The sequence below is a fragment of the Calonectris borealis genome, chromosome 4 (assembly GCF_964195595.1).
Source record: "Calonectris borealis chromosome 4, bCalBor7.hap1.2, whole genome shotgun sequence".
Classification (NCBI taxonomy): domain Eukaryota; kingdom Metazoa; phylum Chordata; class Aves; order Procellariiformes; family Procellariidae; genus Calonectris; species Calonectris borealis.
The window spans coordinates 66,982,181-67,002,485 of record NC_134315.1 but is presented as its reverse complement, the minus strand read 5'-3'; the positions used below and the strand labels follow the sequence as shown (position 1 = coordinate 67,002,485).

Below are 20,305 nucleotides of genomic sequence, written 5' to 3'. Positions count from 1 at the left end.
GCGGCAAGGCGGGCGCGGCGCGGGTGGGCAGGGCCGGCCGCCGCCCCGCCCCCGCCCGCTGCCGCCGCCGCCGCGCCCGCTGCCGGCCGTGCCCCCGCTAAAGGAGGCAGGGAGCGGGGCGGCGCAGCAGTGCGCCCCGAGCCTCGCCCGCGCCCGCAGCCCCGACAGCCGCGCCGGTAGCCAGCCAGCCAGCGGGAACAGCGCCGGAAGGGATGCGGGGCGCCGGGGAGGAGGCAGGGGCGGCGAGCGTGGCCCCCGCGGCGCTGTGAGCCCCCAGCTCCTCGCAGGCACAGGGAGAGGAGATATATACGTGTACACGCACGGACCCTGCGCATATACACGTATATATACACCCGCCGACAGTAGCACCGCTTTTCTTCCCGGGAGCGGCCGCCGAGGCGCAGCCCTGATGCCCGGCCGGGCGGCGGGGCCGCCGCTCGGGCGCGCAGCTCCCCGCTAGAGGCGGCGGCCCCCGCGGGCTGGATGCGCGGCGCCGGTGCGGGCGGCACCCCCGGGCCGGCCGCCGGGGCCCCGCGGCGCTAGGGGCCGGCCGGGCCCCCCGCCCCGGCCCGGCGGCGGCGGCGCGGGGATGCTGGCGCTGGGGCAGATGGACGGCGCGCCCCGGCAGGGCGCCTTCCTGCTGGGCAGCCCACCGCTGGCCGCCCTGCACAGTATGGCCGAGATGAAGGCGCCGCTGTACCCCGCGTACCCCCTGCCCGCCGGGCCCGCCTCCTCCTCCTCTGCCTCCGCCTCGCCCGCCTCCGCCTCGCCCTCGCCGCCGCTCGGCTCCCCCGGCCTCAAGGCACCCGCCGCCTCCGCCGCCGCCGCGGGCGGGCTCTCGGCGCTGGGCTCGGCCCCGCCGCAGCTCTCGGCCGCCACTCCGCACGGCATCAACGATATCCTCAGCCGGCCCTCCATGCCCCTGCCGGGCGCCGCGCTCGCCTCCGCCTCACCCTCCGCCTCCTCGGCGGCGCCCGCCGGGCTGCTGGCCGGGCTGCCCCGCTTCGGCAGCCTCAGTCCGCCACCGCCGCCGCCGCCCGCCCTCTACTTCAGCCCCGGTGCCGCCGCCGCTGCCGCCGCCGTGGCCGCCGGGCGCTACCCCAAGCCGCTGGCCGAGCTGCCCGGCCGGACGCCCATCTTCTGGCCCGGGGTGATGCAGAGCCCGCCTTGGAGGGACGCCCGCCTCGCCTGCGCCCCCCGTAAGTACCCAGCGTCGCGGGGCAGCGGGGGAGCACGCCCGGGGAGCCCCGCCGGGAGTCCGCTCCCGGTGCTGGGGAGCCCCCACGCCCCGGCATCGCGGCGAGACCCTCCCGGGCCCCCCCACCCCCGGGCCCGGCCATGGCCGAGGGGGCTGGCTTTGCCTCGCTTTCTTTTGTTTTTGTTTCTTAAGTTTGCTTTGCTTTCTCCCTCCCTCTCGGTCGGCGCGAAACCCTGTAAAATGTCGGTTGTTGCTGCCGAAAAGAGAAGCCCTCTCGGGGGAAGGCGGCCGCGCTGCCGCCTGCTTTCACCGTCCCCGCTGGGGACCCTCGGGGCCGGGGCTGATTTTAGGGGCGCGAACAAACTTTCCCCGAGCAGGACTTTCCGTTACCGCCCGCTTGCATGGCTGCAGCTTTTCTAAAAAACAATATCGTTTATCCGCTCAGATTTTCCTTCCTTAAAGGAAAAATAATCGGGGGGAGCCGGGAGGCTGGCGCCGCTGCGTTGTTCAGGCAGCAATTTTGTTACAGAACCCCCCCCACGCGGAGAGAAACCCCCCGTCCCCCAGGGCGGCTTGAGAGCGAAGCGCTTTCCCAAATCCGCAGATTAACGTGTCTGTCCGTGCCTTCCCTTTCTCTCCCCCCCCGCCAGATCAAGGCTCAATTTTGCTGGATAAGGACGGAAAGAGAAAACATACCAGACCCACTTTTTCTGGCCAGCAGATTTTCGCTCTGGAAAAGACTTTCGAGCAGACGAAATACCTGGCGGGCCCGGAGCGAGCCCGGCTGGCCTATTCGCTGGGGATGACGGAGAGCCAAGTCAAGGTGAGAGGAGCGGCTCACGCACGGAGCGGTGCGGGGCTGGGGGAGTGCAAAGCGCCCGGCTCGGATCGGGGAACAAAAGGGTCCCGTCGCGGAAACCGGGTCGATCTCGGGCGGCCGGAGATGCGGCGGGCCGGGGCGGCCGAGCCCGCGGGCACATGGCGAGGGCTTCCCCGGCAGCTACCAGCAATTCACCGTTCATTACCTTACCGGCGGGGCCGAGAAGGATATTTTAAAGCGTATCTTATTTAAAAATACAACAAATCCAAGCAAGACTGAGAAGCCCGGTGCGTTCAGCCTGAACGCCACGGGGGTGGCCGCCATGCTGGGAAAGCACGGGGGGGGTGGGTGTCAAGGCGTGGCGTCTGTGTCCCGCACCCCACACAAAACTGCCTGGCCCCTTCAGCGCCGGCCGCGCTCCGCGGCCCCGGCCTGCCGGGCAGGGACCGCGCACCCCACTCGCACTGTCCCGCCCCAAACTCTCCGTTTTAGTTAAACTCTGAGCTGTGGGCAAAGCGGAGGCCTGAGGAGTTGGGAGACCGGGCTGAGCCCTCCGGGGACATGCGGGAAGGCGTTTGCTCCGCGGGCGCAGGGACACGAGGCGGGCTGGGCCAGAGGGGCCTCTCGGCCGTGCTCACACTTTCAGGCTGGTCTAGAGACCCTCCTTTGTCACTGCAAATATGTCCCAATGGCTGCGAATAAATTATTGTAGCCTCTACAATGAAAATAACCCCCTCCTCTGGCAGCGCCCTGCCAGAGAATAAATACATCTGGCGGGGCAGGGGCGGCTGGGGAAGGATTCAGCCCGAAATGTGTGTTTCCCCCCCCGGGCTGTAGGGCAGGGAGCGCCCCGGGCCCGCCGCGGACCTGGGGGGGGGGGCTGGGGGCGGCTGCTCGCCCGCGCTGGGCGGGACCCGTGGCGGGACGGGTGTCTCCGGTTGCGGGGAGAGCGGTGCCGGGCTGCTTTTCGTTGACGGGGAAATTGTCTGACCGCTGGCGAAGCGGGAGTCACTACCGCACGCTAGGGACGGGGAAGCGCAGGGCAGCGGGGTGGGGGCTGCCCGGCTCGGCCGCGCCGGCGGGGGGAGAGCGGCGCGGGTGGCGGCGCCGGTGCCGGTGATGGTGACGGTGGCGGCGGGGGCAGGTCTGGTTCCAGAACCGACGGACCAAGTGGAGGAAGAAGCACGCGGCGGAGATGGCGACGGCGAAGAAGAAGCAGGACTCGGAGACGGAGCGGCTGAAGGGCGCCTCGGAGAACGAGGAGGAGGACGACGACTACAACAAGCCCCTGGACCCCAACTCGGACGACGAGAAGATCACGCAGCTGCTGAAGAAACACAAGCCGGGGGGCGGCGGGCTGCTGCTGCACCCCCCCGAGGGGGAGGCCTCCGCCTAGCCCGCTCCGCCCGCCGCCGCTTTCGGAGATGTACAGATCTATTTTTCTAGACTCTACGCGCCCGGGAGGAGGAGGAAGAGAAGCCGGAGGGGGAGCAGAGAGGACTGCGGCGGAGCGGGCCCCCAGCGGGCGCGCCCGTCCCCCGACGCCGCGTGTTATTGTAGGGTCGCGGGCGGCGAGGAGCGGCGGGGGCTGCCCCGGCCCGGGTCCCGCTCCCGGTGGTGCGGCGGCCGCCTGTTGCCGGCTCTTTGTAAATAAACCGTGAGTCACCGCGACCGTAGGCGTTCCTTACTGTGAATATTTAAAATGTAAAATACCTTCTTTTTTTGTACAGCGGGGGCCAGGGGCGCCGCCTCCCCCGTCCGGCCCGCGCCGCCCCGCGCTCCCCCCGCCGGACGGCACCGGGGGCACCCCCGGAGCCCCGAGACGGGCGGCAGCGGGGCCGCCGAGGAAAAAGCCGCCGTGGCTGCCACCGGCCCCTCCCTCGGGCCGAAACTGCAGCGGCCCCGCGTGCTATTTATTAGTATTTTTGAAACACTTTCTGTTGCGGTCGTCGTGCAGAGGGAGGGGGGAGAGGGCGAAGGGACAGAGTTTGCTTTCACTTACACCGTTTCCAATCAACCGCGTGTTGAAAAAGTAGCTGGTGGGAATTGTCACAACCACTTTCAGTCAAAATATAAAATTCATTTAGTTGCTGTAATTGAATTTAAAGTGTGTTTTCTTTTGTATCATACGGAATACTATAGAATGTAAATTGTTTTCTTTTTTTAAGCTAATAACGATGGTATATCGTGATATAGCATCTTAACATTTATTAATTTATATTAAAAATAATTCGGTTTGTAAAGAGAAGAAAAGCCCTTTGCAAGACCAGTTAAATGTAATGCACTTTCTGTTTAAAAAAAACGATAAATCAATTAAACCAGTTTAAAGACGTCTGCTGCCTTCACTAAAGGGTACAGATAATCTGATCTCATCATAGATTAAATAATGAAACCGCGGTACAGGAGGAGAAAAAAAAAAAGAGATAATTTTCAGGATCTTTTGTTCAATCTCAGTAGTAGGTTTTTTGGTGGTGTTTTTTTGTTTGTTTTTTTTTTTTGTGTGTGTTTTTTTTCTTTTGTTTTAACGGTGGAAGTGGTCCACTTTGTTGTGGGGGTTGAAGAAGGATACAAATAAAATAAACGGCGGCTTGTTTGGGGACAGGGCTGGCGGCTCCTGCCCGCGCCGGTCCCTCCGTGAGCGGGCAGGCAGAGTTTCCACCCGGCCCCCGGAGCGGTTCGTCTCAGCCTAAATTAGGCTGTATTAACTTTTTAAGCGGCGGGCAACGCAAGCTGTTATCGAGGGCAGAGTGTTATCATTATTATGGGAAAGAAACTGCTTTCCGAGAAGAAAACGACGAATAGAGTAAGAGCTCGGCTAAGGGTCTAGAGTAAATAGTTAGACCCAATACCGAAACAACCGGTTTAAATTGAAACTCATTATCTAGACGCGATAATTTCCATATCTAAACAGACCAGAAACAATCGCTTTTTTTCACGGCTGCAGCAGAGCAAACAGAAGCGCTGACATGAGAGAGAAAAGGGCCAGCTATTCTGGAGAAAAAAAAAAAAATTAGTATTCTTCCGTAAATTTGTGAATCATTTTCTATACGGGGGGGGGAGGGGGCGGGGGGGGAAAAGTGGGGCAGGGTTTTATTCCGCTTTCGGCTTAGACAATGCCAGGGCCGGGAGGAGGGAGCGAGCCTCGGCGCTGTGCGGCTGCCTCGGCACGGCTGCCCGGGCTCTCCCGGGCCGGGACGCCGGGGGCTGCCCATTGCCCACCGACCCCCCCCAATCTTTCCCGACGCGTTCTAAAAGCACGAAGGGAAAGGCCGGGCGGTTTCCAGAGTGCCGACTCGACCCTGCCGGCTCTCGAAGTTACGATTTCCCCCGCGGGTTTTGCGGAGCCGTGGAAAAGAAATGAAAATACCGCGGGCCTGGACCGCCGGGGCGGGGACCGGCCGCTGCCAGCTTGAGCCCGGCCGGCGGCAGCGGAGCCCGGCCGGGCCGCGGCGGCCAGGGGTCCCAGCCGGGCTGGGGCTGCTAGTACGCCCGCAGCGCCTTCCGCCGGCGGCCGCTCCGCCGTTACCGCTCCCGGCGCCCGGGCCGCAGAGCACCCGCTCCCCACCGCCCGGCGGGTGTCAGCGCCCTCCCGGCCTCGGCGGGCAGAGCCCGGCCCCGGCCCGCGCCCTCCCGTGTCCCCCCGGGCTGCCGTGAGCACCGCCCGCCCCGGCGCACCCCGTCCCCTTTTCCAGTTGACTGCAGCACCGACTGAGGCTTTCCAGTTAATTTACTTCTGCACAGAGACCCAGCTGGCCACCAGTTGAAGTTGGCACCGACAAAGTGGAATGGCAGGGAAAAAAGCCCAGCTCTGATCGCTTGGTTAGGCTGGTTTTGTCTGGGGCGCTGGAGAAAAGAGCAGGTTATTCACATGAGCTCACTGCCCCCACTTTTCGGGGCAGGTTTTGGAAACCAAACCCAGCTCGGCGGAGAGGCGCAGCCTCCCTCTCCTCCAGGAGAGGACTTTTTAGGAGGAGATCCAACAACTAACCTCGGGATCGCTGCCATGGGCATCGCGGCGAACAATTAGGAGACAAAATGTCAGCGGGCTTCACGGGGCGTGAAGCTCCCCCGTGCGTGGGGCCCGGCCGAGATCAGCCGCAGTTTCAGTTCCATCCTTGAAACACGCAGGAGTTTGTTGCGTGACGGTATAAACTCACAGATAACGACATTTAAAAAGTACTGCGCAATCATACCCATAGAGACAGGCAGGCCAGCAGAACCGCTCCCCGGCAGCCGCCCTGCACTCGGGCCCGGGCCGAAATCTCCGCGGGGAGTAAGCGGCCGCGCACACGTGTGGGGAGCGGCGGGCGCCGGCTGCGCGGCCGCGTAGCGAGGCGGGCGGTCCTTGGCTAAGCGGTGAGAGACCACCGCGGGCTGGTTCCGACAACTCCCTTCGCGAAGAGGTTTTGGGTTTCCCTTCTTTCTGTAATAGAGCCCCTGGGTTTAAAGCCCGCTCTCTTCCGCGTGAGTGTGAGGTCCCGGCTCAGGGGAAATAAAGGCGGCTGTTTCTGGATTTACCCTGCCTCGGTCCCTGCCATGTGCGTTCTCTGGGGCGCAAGAGATAGCGCGGGAGAAATTCCCGGCTGTGCAATCCCAGGGTGCCGAAAGCATCCTCCCTGCTTTTCCAACGCCGCTGCTTTGCCGAGCTACTTCGCAACGGGAACCCGCTGCGGTCCCTCTCCAGCTCCAACGAGCATCACCGCGGGCGGAGGAAACTTTTTTTTGCCCGCAGAAACGCAGCAGGCGCAGGTGCCCGCTCTGCGCCCTGTAACGGCTGTCGGCACCGGGGTACTTCGGGGAGGGATGGAGGGAGGGAGAGGGGAGGCACGGGAAGGGGAAAGGGGCCGGGGGCCAACCCCGCGGTCAGTACCCCGCTCCCGGCCGGCAGCTGCTGCCCGTGGGAGACATGCATATGGATGCGGGACATATGGACGCGGGCAGGTTCCGCACCGCCGTGCCACAGGGCCGCCAGCCCGGGTTTCGCCCCGGGGGGACGCGGGTTACAAGGGGAAGCCTGCGACCAGCCGGCGGGCAGGAGCGGCCGCGGGGGAGGAAGGAAGGACTCTCCCACAGCGGGGTAAAGAAGTGGCCGTTCGCCTCGGGGCATGTGGGTGGCGGGGGTCCCAGTCCGTACGCCACTGTCACCCGGCTCCCGACAGGCCCTACGCCAGCGCTGTCACAACCCCGAGGCCTTCGGACTCTTTCAACCCGGCGGCAACTCCCACCCAGAGCCCCCAGCGCAGGCAGCAGGCGAGGCAATGCCTGTACCCCTGCCAGAGGGATGCGACAGCCACGTCGGGACAGCCCGACAATTTCAGCGAGTGCTGATCTCTCCCACCCTTCCTCTCACGCGTGTTCGCCTTTTATGAACTCCTGAAATCCCGTTATCGTTCATCACTTCTCAGTGATATTAATTTGTAACGCTTCCCATATCAAACACACGCCGTTTTCGCCCCGGCTCTCCCGCTGTTTGCCGCCGTGATGTCGTTTCGTGCAACGAAAACTATGTAACTTTCGTTATATCCGTGCCAGCCGCCCAGGGGCTTTGCTTTCGGCACCCCCTCCCTCGGGACACGAGTCGTCCCGCACCCCAGAGAAACCGGGTTTTAAAATGCAAGTGGTGGGCTTCCACCCCTGGCCCGGCTCCCCCGAGCTCCTTTCCCGTATGGAGGCCGCTAGGAGAGAGAGACAGGCGCTGCAGAGTGATCCCGCGGTCAGAGCCGGCGTCGCTGCACGCAAATTAAAAAGTAAGATGAACTGCCTCCTCCCAGTTGCAGCTCCGCGTTTACCTTCTGCACCGATAGGTATTTTCCAGATACAGGTTTCTGGCAGAGTTTACCAGCTGTCTCGAACAGCGGTTTACAAGTCTCCGGGAGGGATGCAAACATCTGCCGGGGAGCGGGCGGCGGCGCTGCCGCAGGGAGCGGCGGGCACCCCGCACCGCACCTGCACCGCACCCGCACCGCACCCGCACCCGCCGGGCGCCCGGCAGCGGCTCCGCGCTCCAGCAAACGTGATTTATAAGAACAAAGTTATTTATACCGCAACGACACGGGCAGGCAGCACCGCACCGCTCCGCATCCCCCCGGGGTTTAACCCCTGCCCAGCGGCCCGGGGCTGCGGGAGGCGCTTGGTGGAGGCAGCGCCGCGGGGCCGGTCAGTAACCCGCTGCTGCACACCCAAGTGCATCCCTGTAATAACGTCCTCGATCATTTATTAAAAGTCGTGTCAAGCGAGCCCACATAATTCATCTTTATGCAAATACATCAATGTCAAGCCATTAGTGTATTGCTCGGGTTTTTTATTAAAGTGCATTCTTTTTAATTCAGCTCAGTAAAAATACAAGCCCTATTGCTCAAGAATTATAGCAACTATTAGAGTAACATATGGGCAACATGCACTCAGAAAATAAAAATCAACAGATAAAGTGGCAGGGTCACAACGGGGAGCAAACACTTAACAAAATGGCAGCGGGGTAATAGATTTTCCTCCCGCGCCCCCGGCGCTGGGGTGTCAGGAGGAGCCCGCCGGCGCGATCACGGGGCGGCCCCGCCCGGAGCCCGGAGCCCGGAGCCATCCCCGCCCGGCCCCGGCCCCTTCCCCGCGGGGGCTGCGGGAGCGCAGCTCTGCCCCACCGACACGCACCTCCGCGCCGCACCTTCCCCCCCCCCCCGCCCCCCCAACGCTATCCCGGATTTAATGAGAGAGTTGCCCACATCCTCATCACCCCAGCATGGTAATTGAGCAGATCTATTAACTTGTTACACTAGATTTGTTTAAAGAGACTATTACACAGTCATTTAATCAATTTGTTACACTGGAGGTCCTGACTTATGAGACACTTGCCGTATGATTCCTTAATGACTGAATTAATTTGTTTTAATAAAACCAACATTGTGTACAAGCACATTTCGAGAAATGTAATTTTGGAGACGGAACAGTCCAATGCTTCATCTGATTAGGTCTTTTCTATGGTTTATCAAAGTCGGGAGTTGCCGTCATAAACTGCATGTATGGGGTATTTTTCTTTTTTATAGCGTCATTAATTTAATATGGATCATTAGTTCTTTATACACATGCATGTTCTGACAAATGTACCCAATGAATAATGCACCTAATGTGTTTGGGCTCAAATGCATCACGCCATAAACAGAAACTGCCGCAAAATATATAATAGTAAATAATAATAACAACAATTAATATCATAGCCACCCTGTTCTCTCCCACTCCGCTGCGCTAAGGCCGGTTTTACGGCGGAGGAGCCGGGGCGCTCCCCCACCGCGGCGGCATCATCAGAGCGGGCTCACTACGGGGGGAGCGCAAATAGATTTACGGTGAATTAAGGTTATCCCGAGAGCAGATGTAGGACAAGAAAATCGGTTTTGCTCCTGATGGAAACTGACGTGTGCGGAATAAATGTAAATAAACACGAGGGTCCCCAAGAAAAGGAACTTGATGGTATCGATTATGTAAAATAATCGCCACATTACAAATGTTAATATACTATGTTAATGTACTACAAATAGCCGGCATTTAAGATCCGACTTTGCGCAGAAGAAGGAAGGAGCAGCCTCGAAAAACGCTTCGGGAACCGGCACGACAACAGCAATACAGACAACGTTAACGACAATAATATCGCTAGCGATGATGATACCCCCCCCGCCCCCGCCACGGCGGCACGCCCAGTGCCCGGAGGCGGCGGGGCACCCACGGACCCGGCGGGGCACCCACGGGCGGGCTCGCCGAGGCGGCGCCCAGCCAGAACCGCTGCGGTCTGAGGGTTTGTGAAGGAGGGCAGCTCGGCGGCGGGCAGCGCGGAGAGCTGAGCCTCCGCCGTGCGAGGGGCCGGGAGAGCGGCAGCACTGCTGCTGCGGGCTGTGCACCCACGCATGCCACAGGCAGGGCAGCAGCCGGGCGTGCAGACGTTAAGAGCAAAAACGACTTCTGTATAGAACATCCCAGCGCCTTAATATCAATCAGAGGAGACGTCCGAACAGATTGTTTTCATCTAAAGTCTTATATGTTGCTTTTGAAATTCTTTGCCCTGACAGTGTATTTTTTTAAGTAATTTCCATCAGTGACCTTGTGATCCAGGAATTCAGCTGGGCATCTACTTTTTACGCACGAGCATGTATTTCCCGGACCCCAGTGGAACGAAAAGCTCAGCCCAAAACGTGACACTGCTGCTTCAACGGGGACCTCCCGCCCTTGGGTGAGCAGCCGTAAGAGCAGCGACCGGCCTCACGCCTTCCTCTGAAAACAGTAACACCAGGTACAGAGCCCACCGAGCGGCATTATTTTGCACACTGTGATATTTTGCACGTAGCAGGACTTAAAATGAAAACCCGAAGAGGCTTACTGCTGAGAAAGTATAACGAGATGGTGAAAACACATCTTCAGAGCAGTTTTTCATCCTCCTCACAGGGTTTCTCACAGATAGGCTGCCCTTTATCTTCAAAGCTGCATCTTCTATCCCCTTTAAAAACGCAGGCAGCACATCCACCAGCAATGTATGCAGTAGGTGTATTTAAGTAAATGGATTCGACCTTTTGCCCATTTTAACAGATGCTGCTCCTGACCACCCCAAAAAGCTTGTTTAAAGTTAACAACGTTAAGCATTGGAGGTCACAAGGCCAATTCAAGGTCATTTTAATTCTGGCTAAAGGTTAATTAGATCACTGCATTAAAGCAAGAATAGACTATACTCAACTTTACTCTAATGAGGATGGACAGATTTTTTTATATACCTCTTAACTGCTTCCTTTATGATAAGGATATAGGGTATATATCAGGGAAGAAATCTGGCTGTCAGTTCCACAAATCGAGTTACAGGAGCTCCTCTGGCTTCACACCAGTAAGGCATAAATGCAGCTCTTGGTCCATTTTCGTTTGTGAGGTTGGGCATCTGTGTCTCCCGTTACTCTTTTTCCTGTCCCCCCCCAGAGAGCCCGGGGTTGCTCTGCTCCACTTTGAGAAACACCGGCCTCAATGTCCAAACGTGCACGGTGGAGGTGTGATCATCGGAGCCACCAGAACTCATGGATGGCGAGGCACTTGCCCGGGAATGAAATTCAGACGCCAACTCACAGAGCCAACAAGCCTCATTTGAAGAATATCACAATACTGTACTTAGGAGTGCTGAACCAAGTGGGAAAGTAGTTTCCGATCTGGCAAGTGTTACTGAGCTTTCATAATATTTTGCACTCTGCACTGGGGCAAATCCAAATTTTTTTGAAGAGTTTATTTACAAAAAAAATCCAGACAGAAGAGACCATGGAAAAGAGAGACCCTGGTTCAAGCCTGATTATCCCTTCTGAGCAAAAGCAAGGACCTCTACCTGTGTCTCCTTCCTCCCAAGCAAACCCCCTGCTGCTGGGCTGCAGGTTGCTCTGGTGTGGACTTTTCTCTGGATGGAGCTGTTCAGCTTTCAGTCAGTAACTACATCAGAGCTGAGCAGACAGGCCAGACGTCCCTTCTTTTTAGGTAAATACCCTCACTGCTGGGCCTCTAGCTAAACACAACTCTTATCCCTCATCTCTTCCCGAATTGGATGTGTAATTCCAATCTCCTTCGGAGAAACCTTCTAGGGGAGAATTTAATGCAAATTATGGTTTCTAGGGGAAAGATGTCATTTGACAATAGATATTTTCCCAGCAAAAACTGTTTTGTAAAGAAAATGCCTAATCAGTTCAACACCCATATTTAAAATTGTGCCATAACATCAGGCTAGAAATAAGGGTTTGTATTGATTGTTAGACTATGGGTATTGAATGAATCACTGACAGGCAGGGATAATGGTCTGACTTACATTCCCAGTACTACCAGTCCCCCAGAACAATTGCCTAAGGCCGCCAGGGTTGAACATGCTCTAAATCTCCCCCTCTGACTTGCCACAGAAGCGTGACTGAAGTCATCGGGACAGGCGAGCCATCCCAGGGCTGAGAGATACAGAGACACTGCAAGGTGTCAGCATGCCAGGCAAGTGACGGGAGGGAAAGAAGTGAAGAAGAGGGAGCTGGAGAGCTTATGTGCCAGACAGAACAACAGAAAACGCGCATTCCCGCTTCACAGCACCCAGTCACTAACGTTACTTTCAGCTTAACAGCAGGGAGTGTGAACGGCGCAATAATACCTAGTGAGGTACCCACAAAAGGAACAGCCTGAAAACAGGCCCTTCTTCACATACTTCTGGGTACCAAAGACATCCGCTGAAATCAGGATTGGGTTGTTGCCTATTTATGATCAGCGAAAAGGCTACATTTATTGGATAATTTATTTATAATGAATAATTCAACCAGTTTTATATGGAAGAGTTTCATTTGCTTGGGCTGTTCACTTGGGAGTCAGTGAGGCTGCATCACCACACATTTTTCAGAGAGCCTTTACTTCCTAAATTTGGTTGTTCTGCTACTGAAGTTACAACACAATCACCAAGTTCAAAGCAATTTATCTCTTTTTTTTTGGTCTCAATACAGTGATTTCAGACACTTGCTGCTTCCAGACCACAGCATAAAACATCAATAGGAGAGAGAATTGCTTTTGTAGCATTTTTGGGTTTTGCCCTGTATTTGTAAATGTATTGCTTTATTAAAACAGTATTATTCTTGGTACAGGCTACTGGCCTCCTGCTACGACTGCATGCTACATCACTGTTTCCTTGCGCTCTCCTCCCACAACCACGCCGAGGATCTCACCCCGAGGCTGCCTGCACAGCCTGCAACTGTCTGCAGACCCTTTGCAGAGCAGGGTTAGCTCCTGACTGGGCCAGCCACCTTCCTCCATCAGGACTAATTCAAACAAGCACTTTCCCCACTTTCTACTTTCCCTATAGTGCAGGTGATTCAGACACAAGCCACAGATTGCACCTTTGCTGGACTTTCCCTCCCCAGTTGCCTTAGCTTATCAAGAAGCTCAGATCAGTATTTATTTTTTTAGTGATAGGATGTTCCTAGGCAATGGCCCTCTGGAAGAGGAGCTCTATGGACCATCTTCTTGCTCACGTCCTAAGGAGGTACTTACAGAAGACTGTTGCTTAGTTTCTCTCTTGGTTTTAAGCATTTTCTTCACAATACAAGGTTTTCCAAAATCTCACTAACTCCCATAATTTAAAAAAAAATGATAAAATTAATACTTATAATGGACAATTGTGCAATAAATAAATGAATAAGCCAAGCAGTTGTGAACCTGATTGTCTGCTAGGAGAAACTACCTTTGCTCTGTCAGGTCACCTGCTGAGGACCTTGGCAAGTGTCTTCTCTCTGGGACTGAAAAGCTCCTGACCAGATACTCTCACAATATCTTTCTAATTCTAGCAGAACTGTGTCCTCCATTGGAAGAAAAATGCTGGGGTCTAGTATATATATAAAAAATATACGTGTATGTAAAATAAACCTTTACCTATCTAGGCATATCCCTATACGCATCTTTATTTGAATATCTGTTAATCGCTGACATTCCCCACGGAGGCCACCAGAAAGAATGTCAGGGGCCCTGCTCATAACCCAGCCAAATACCTGACTATTTAAGGTACTCTGGAGCTGCATGAATCAGAAAGAAAACAGCTCCCCCTACCCATTTTATTAGAAGGCAATAAAATCTGGTGGTGTCTCATTAAATTTAATGAGTCTTCATAAAATAACCATTACACTGTGGAGGTAATGAAAAGAATAACTATGATGGTTAGTAAATAAACCAGCAAGGGTATATTATTAGATGTCCCGGATACCTACCAGGTATCAAACAGGTAAATGACTCTCAGAATTAATTATGCTACCATACAACCCTTTGCATCCATTGATATCTTCTTCTGTATCAGTTTTGAGGAATTTCTTCCCCCTCTTCCCATATGACATCAGCATGTTTGATGCAATACCATTTGTTTTTATAGCGCTAGGCTGTATGTGTAAAAACCTGAATAAATCAGCGCATAGATAACCTTAAAAACTAGATGCAAATTTCCATGAGTGGCCATGGGTTCTATGCCTCCCCATTTCTGTTCTTTTAAACTAGCCATCACTTCTGAAAATGTCACTGCAGAAGTTTCTGGGACAAAATCCTCATTTGGTATAGATCAGTGCCATCCCATTCTGCATATTCTCCAATCATGGTGACAGCTGCAGGCTGTAGGATTTAAAAAGGTGGCCCAAAGTCCAAGTCTTTCTTACCTGGCTCATGCATGCCACAGAAATAAAATCATGGGATCAACTCCACTGAGAGTTTATGACCACCCATAGAAAATGCAAGAAGAGGGGCTGAGTAGAGGCTAGCATAAAACTCCAGAAGGTTGCTGCGGGAAATGCGACTTTTGCATTTCCCATTTCACCTGAATTGGCACAAGGAAAGATTTCAGCACAGTGGGACTATCCATGGGAGCAAATGAGGAGGATCTGATCCGCAAGCTTATTTCTATATCCTTCCTTCTGAGACTCCTCTTGCTCCTACCAAGGTCAACCGTAGGATTATTACTACCTCAGCTGCTAGACAGACATTATGTGTGGGTGCGATGTGTCAGAGCTATATTACAATATCTGCAGTGTTTATTTCTGGATTTAATTGTGGAACCCAAATACAGATACTGAAGCCTAATCTTTGCCTACTTTTTTTTTTACATGAATGCATCATATAGGATCCGAAAGAGGCTGAGTAATAACAGGGCAGAAGTTATACTCTTCCGTGTAAACTGTTTATTGAGAGGTGACTATTTTCCTGAAATTCATAGCTTTCATCTCCTGAAAGGACTTAAAACATGTGTGTGCGCTTCTCTTTTGGGACACGCCATGTACAGAACTGGACTGTGAGATTAGTAATTTTTATCGCTATATTTTGTTTCCTGAAACAAGCATGATGGCCAACTTCCCAGATCTCTCCCAATCCAGAGATCTTGTACTGCCCTACACAAATCAGGGGCAGTAGAAGTCTAACCTAAAAACTTCTTGAGGAAGCAATGTTCAAAACACTCCACTGGATCTTACTCCCCACCCCCGCCTGGCTGCTCCTCTCCTGCCCCAGCTGAAGGGGATACAAACCTTCCCTCGGTTGCTGTTTTGCTGCTCCCTTATCCAAGAGAAAGATGAGCAGAACTGGACCGTCCCGTGGTCCTGCTCTCTCTGCACTCCTGTGTGTGCACTTCTTGCTCGCTTGCTCTAGGATGGGACTCAACACGGGGGTACAGCACCATACACCTATGGGTACAGACTTCTCCTCTGTGGGAGGAGACCTTTGTACCAGTGTAGCGGCATAGAAAGTGGTCTAACAGTGAGCCCTTTGGCTGACCCAGAAGCCATTTCTTATCAGTTCACAGTCATTATTGTTATTTTATGGTAAAGGCAGTGCAATTTTTGTTGAATTATAAATATTGAAGACCTATTTTTCCCTCCCTCCCCAGCAGTTCCCAAAGACATGTAAACCCACAGTGTGATTGCTCCCTAATCTAGTTGAGGTGATGAAATGGTGCCAAAACTCTCATTGCAATTTCATTAGCATATTCATGGATCTCACTTTTGCAGTGTTGCAGAAACAACACAAATTGGTTTGTGAATTGTGAACTCCCCCTTCTTCGCCATCATCGTCGTCTTTTTCTTCAGAATCACAAATTGCAGATTAGCAAGGCGAGTGTGCTTGGGTGACTTTGGGACCCGACCACTGAAGTTTGTTAATGTACCTCTCTGGTTTCACTGTAGTTTTTCCCCTTGCCTGGCATTTGCGTGTGTGCGCTCCATTACCGGCGGAGTGAGAAGCAGGACAGCTGCAGGGCTGCTAGCTCTGCCACCCTGGCCAACCCCCTTCACCACCACAGCTCCGTTTCCTCACCAATAACGAAAAGGATTAAATGCAAGGGGCATAGGCAGTTCCAATTTTTGGATGAAAGGTACTAAAGAACACAAATTGTTCTGATCCAGTTTAAAAGCAAATATGCCCTGCCTAAGAGTGCAGCAGGATCGGCAGAATCCTCCCACAGCAAGGTCTCCCTCCCCTCCCCTGCCAGCTACTACAAATCTCCGAAGCCGCTGCCAAAAATGGTGTCAGCTTACTGGGAGAAACCCCCCCCCTTCAAGGTTGAAAGGCAGGTGGTACGGGCCAGTTGCAAAGATGGCAGCTGCTGTGGAAAAGGCGGCAGCCTTTATAGGGGCCATCGCTGGGCTCCTTGGAGGGGTTACTTGGCACAGCCGCCACGTAGCCTCGGCAGGTGTAGGTGTCTGTGCTGGCCACTGGTCACTGTACGGGTGGTAGGATGCCACGCGGGGGACGTGGTCTGAAATGAAAGTTACCTGAAGCAGTGCGAAATGTTATTCCACGTCACTCTAGGATTGTATAGAACAGCAATGAAAAAGAACACATTGTAAGGGCACGCAGAGAGGTTGCGTCAGATGAGGATGATTATGTCATCCTGCATGCAACGTGACATTAACGACACAGGACATCCTGACTGGAACGAGAGCTTGGGAACTACGCAGGGCAGTGGTGTTGCACATCCCTCTGCCCTCGGCACTGCGCACCTGTGACCGGCCCATCCCAACAGCCTGGCACGCCAGTGCTCGGCAGCCGGGACACGCTCCTGAAAGGTCTCCTCTGACCCACCAGCAAGGTGTCTGACGCTTACAGGGGACACCTGCAGGTCACAGCTCATGGGATGGTTTGTCTTTGCAAACAAGCAAAGCCCCATAGGTATGGGGTATGGGGCTCCCTGCAGCTTGACGGTGGGTTTGGGTGCTGTAAGTTAAACACTGCGGATTAGAGGGAGAAACACGTTTGCAGATGCCACACCAGCCCCTGCCTCACACTGAGTCACTCCAGCAGTACGGGCATTAAAGCACATTGGAGTAGGGTCCCCACTCCCTAAGCACACACGCCTGCAGCTGAATTTCACAATAAGCGAGCAGCTTTTAAATGTGTTCCACTCTGACTAGAACATCCAAAGAGACCTATTTGTTAACTCAGCAGAGGCTGTAATTACATCTCTTACAGGGAAATCACTCTTGTATCCCTGAGATATTATTCTGGTACTGTGTTTGGAAAGCCCGAGGAGCTCCCGAGCTCCACGGTGGACACCGGTGAGAAGGGGAGGTGGGAACACTGTTTCTGGGGGGCTTCTCACAGCTATCGGTCCTCTTCTCTGCAACCCAAACCTGTTCCAAACACTGGATGTGAAATACATTTGAAATGGCAGACTTTCACATGGGCTTGATGTAATTTTTCTGTGGAAAGATCACTTTAGACTCGCATTGTTCACATGAAATAATGAAACATTACTGATTTAATTAGAGCTCAGTTTTTCAGTCTGAGCTTTCTATATTGTTGAAACTGCATTTAGCATGGGACAAAACTATCAATAGATAAAGCAATTTAAAAGACACAGCTATAGAATATATTCCCTTCCCCTTTTCCTTTGCCAGTTTCAATTCAGTGCTCAATTTAAGTATGGAAATAATGTTTGTCAAAGATTTTCTGACACATGAATTCCACCAAAAAAAAAAAAAAAGCAGAGAAAGAAAGATAAAAGATCAGGGCATCTCCTGCTTGTACTCCTAACCCATTTATGGTACAATATACAGATAATCCAATCTACTGCTGAAAACAAGGTTTGTGCAGTTATGCTCCGCTACTTCACAATGCTTCACTTAAAACTTGATAGTTTTCTCATATTTTCTTTCTCCTTGATCTGACAAAGTGGATTGGGCAGGTCCCAGCTGACGGAAATAACTGTTGACTCCTGAGCATCAACCCTCTGAGGTTTTATGCGAATTAAATTTAGGGAAAACAGGGAGTCGGCTTGTGAGATCGCCACACGTTCCTGAGGGCAGGGCAGGGCAGCAAGTCCCATTGCTGGGCCCTGGAGCGGGACAGGAACAGGTCAGGGGTCTGACAGCCAGGGTCCCCTCGCTCCAGGCAACACTCCCACTGAAGAGCCAAACTGTGACTTCTGGTTTTTGCTTATTCAGGAAAAAAGCCTGAAATATAGTTTTTGCTATTCTAACAGATCTTTCATTGCTGGTGCAGATGAGAAACAACTACAGCACACTAGCAACCCAGGAATGGATGCTCAGCTCTTCGGTAAGACAGCTGGCATCAGGGCCAGTGATTTTGACTTGCAAGCCCTACCAGACAACCAAGGCAATTCTCTCAATTTTCTAGTACATATTCAGGCACAAAGTGCCGATTTGAGGCACACGGGGTGAAAACTGAAATAATCCCGCTAACTTCACTAGTGTAATATGAATAGTGGAGTGAGTCCAAATGAGGAAAAAAACCCCACGATGTAAAATCCTTGAAAACTTACATCCTTGATGCGAGGGTATAATCTGGTCACATAGCACATCACCTATAGCGTCACCTCTGGCAACAAAGTCAGCTCATTTAGACAATAATTTATCTTGATACCGATATTTGTGCAAGAATGACTGCACCAGTTGTGTTTCACTGCCAGAGCCATAGGATTTTTCTGTTGGCACCTACAGGAAGTAAGGGGAGCTTTCCCTAGAATAAAGTTTTTTCATTGTCTTGTTTGCCATAAAGAAGCCTTTCCAAGCAAGCTGACATCCACCCTTGAATTACTTCCCCATGTAGAGTGTCTGTGTCTGTGCTGTATAGTAGGAGGCTGCTCGTTTCTCGTATTGATTTACACAAGGCAGGGTAGTGAACATACAATTAATAGTTGACTTCATTGGATGCCAGCTGTTAGCTCCATAATTTACAATGGGAACAGTTTAAGAATAAGAAGAATTATACTTGTAGAAACTGTATATCTGGGTTTTAAAGGTTAAATCCACCTTCCACTGAGGTTCTTTGGGACCCTAATGGTTTGAAAATGATGCTATGGCTGATGCATACAGCCACAAGTTTCACATCTTACTGCAAGAATAACTTCTATGGGACACATGACCTTTAGCATAGGAACAAGTATTTTCCCCAGGCCAAATGAGAAATGGTATTGTTAAACCTGCTCATTTGTCTCCAGTTTTGCTCCTAAAATAGGTCTGAATTCCTGTAGCACCAATCCAACAAATTCAGAAAAACACTGACGCCTACATCTAAATCCTACTGGAGTTCAGCATCTGCTTAGTTGCTTCTGCTTTCCTGCAAGGGGGCATACCAGAGGAGTGGTAACGGGAGAGAGTGCCAACCCCTAGCCAACCTGAGTTTCAAACACGCGACTTTCTGTGAGAACAGACTTGCAGAGACTTAAATAAGCTCTCTTCTGTTCAGAGACAATAAGCGACTGCAAACAAGTAAAGCTTCTTCTTTTAACTTTCACTTTTACAGGATCTAAGGAGCTAAGGGAAATATTTTTAAAAACACCCAGGTCTTGATGTAAACCACAGCCTCCCCAATTCTTCAGCACAGCTGAAAACCCTCTGCTCCGGACTCCAGGCCAGGGTGTGAGGGTCTGGGATGCAGCATTGCTCCCTGCACCGCCATTTCCATAGGAAAGAACTGGACACACAGCCCAGAAAGGTGCTCATGGGCAGTCCGGCTGGACCCAGCGCAGAGGCTTCATTGCCCAGCACTGCTCAGGTGCCCCCTGTAAAAACAGCATAGTGACTTTTCAGCGACCTGCCAGTTAGACTTATCTGTCCTTGGGTATAACTGAAATTCCACCCAGATGTGATACAGGTACTGCACTTTTATGAAGAAACGTAAGTACTAATTACTGAATTTCGTTATTCTTACATGTATTTTCCCATATATGCAAGAAATAATGAAATGGATCTTATTGTACAGCAGAAGCTATGTGTGTGTTCTTATGCACGTGTGCATTTGTATGCTAACAAAGATGTTTACATTCACATATGCATACCTATATACATATATGCACAAGAAACAAAGGGAGAAAATTTCAGGAAATTATTAGCAAGCACAGTAGAAATAGCTGGTTGAACACAGAATAGTGCCACGTGCAATGTCACCATGTTGATCCCAAACCAAAACACAAGGTCAGATTCAGATTCCAAAGCACTTGGTAAATATCAGCTATTAACTGTAAAAATACCTACTGCAATAGGTAACCAGTATTATATTACGGTTTAGATAGATGCAGGTAGATGAAATGAGATTAAACGCAATGCTTTCAAAGGCGTGCATGTGAAGGTATGCTCTTCAAACCCTCTCTTCCAGCCCTGCTTACAGGAGGAGGCAAGTTGGAGGCCTTGCTGGAAATATTGGGTATTCCTCTGCTGTCTGCACAGCGTGAACAAATACTCATTTCCCAACTATTAAACCAAGCTGTGTTGAGGGCTTCGTTTCTGGGCTACTAAGCTAAAACAATGCATACTTTGTATTGCTGCTGTTTA

General features: G+C 52.9%; 1 protein-coding gene across 1 annotated transcript; it reads left to right on the top strand.

Annotated features, from left to right (window-relative positions):
• Positions 1 to 589: 589 nt before the first annotated feature.
• Positions 590 to 3,414, top strand: NKX6-1 (NK6 homeobox 1). The gene is made up of 3 exons (XM_075150623.1): positions 590 to 1,199; positions 1,849 to 2,021; positions 3,163 to 3,414. The coding sequence occupies exons 1-3, from the start codon at positions 590 to 592 to the stop codon at positions 3,412 to 3,414; spliced, it is 1,035 nt and encodes a 344-aa protein (XP_075006724.1).
• Positions 3,415 to 20,305: the final 16,891 nt, after the last annotated feature.

What these genes read in the sequence shown, in the direction of transcription:
- NKX6-1 (XM_075150623.1), top strand. Translation starts at nt 590, where the DNA reads ATGCTGGCGCTGGGGCAGATGGACGGCGCGCCCCGGCAGGGCGCCTTC. An exon ending in CCGCCTCGCCTGCGCCCCCC is followed by an intron (nt 1,200 to 1,848) that starts GTAAGTACCCAG and finishes CCCCCCCGCCAG; the next exon opens with ATCAAGGCTCAATTTTGCTG. An exon ending in TGACGGAGAGCCAAGTCAAG is followed by an intron (nt 2,022 to 3,162) that starts GTGAGAGGAGCG and finishes CGGCGGGGGCAG; the next exon opens with GTCTGGTTCCAGAACCGACG.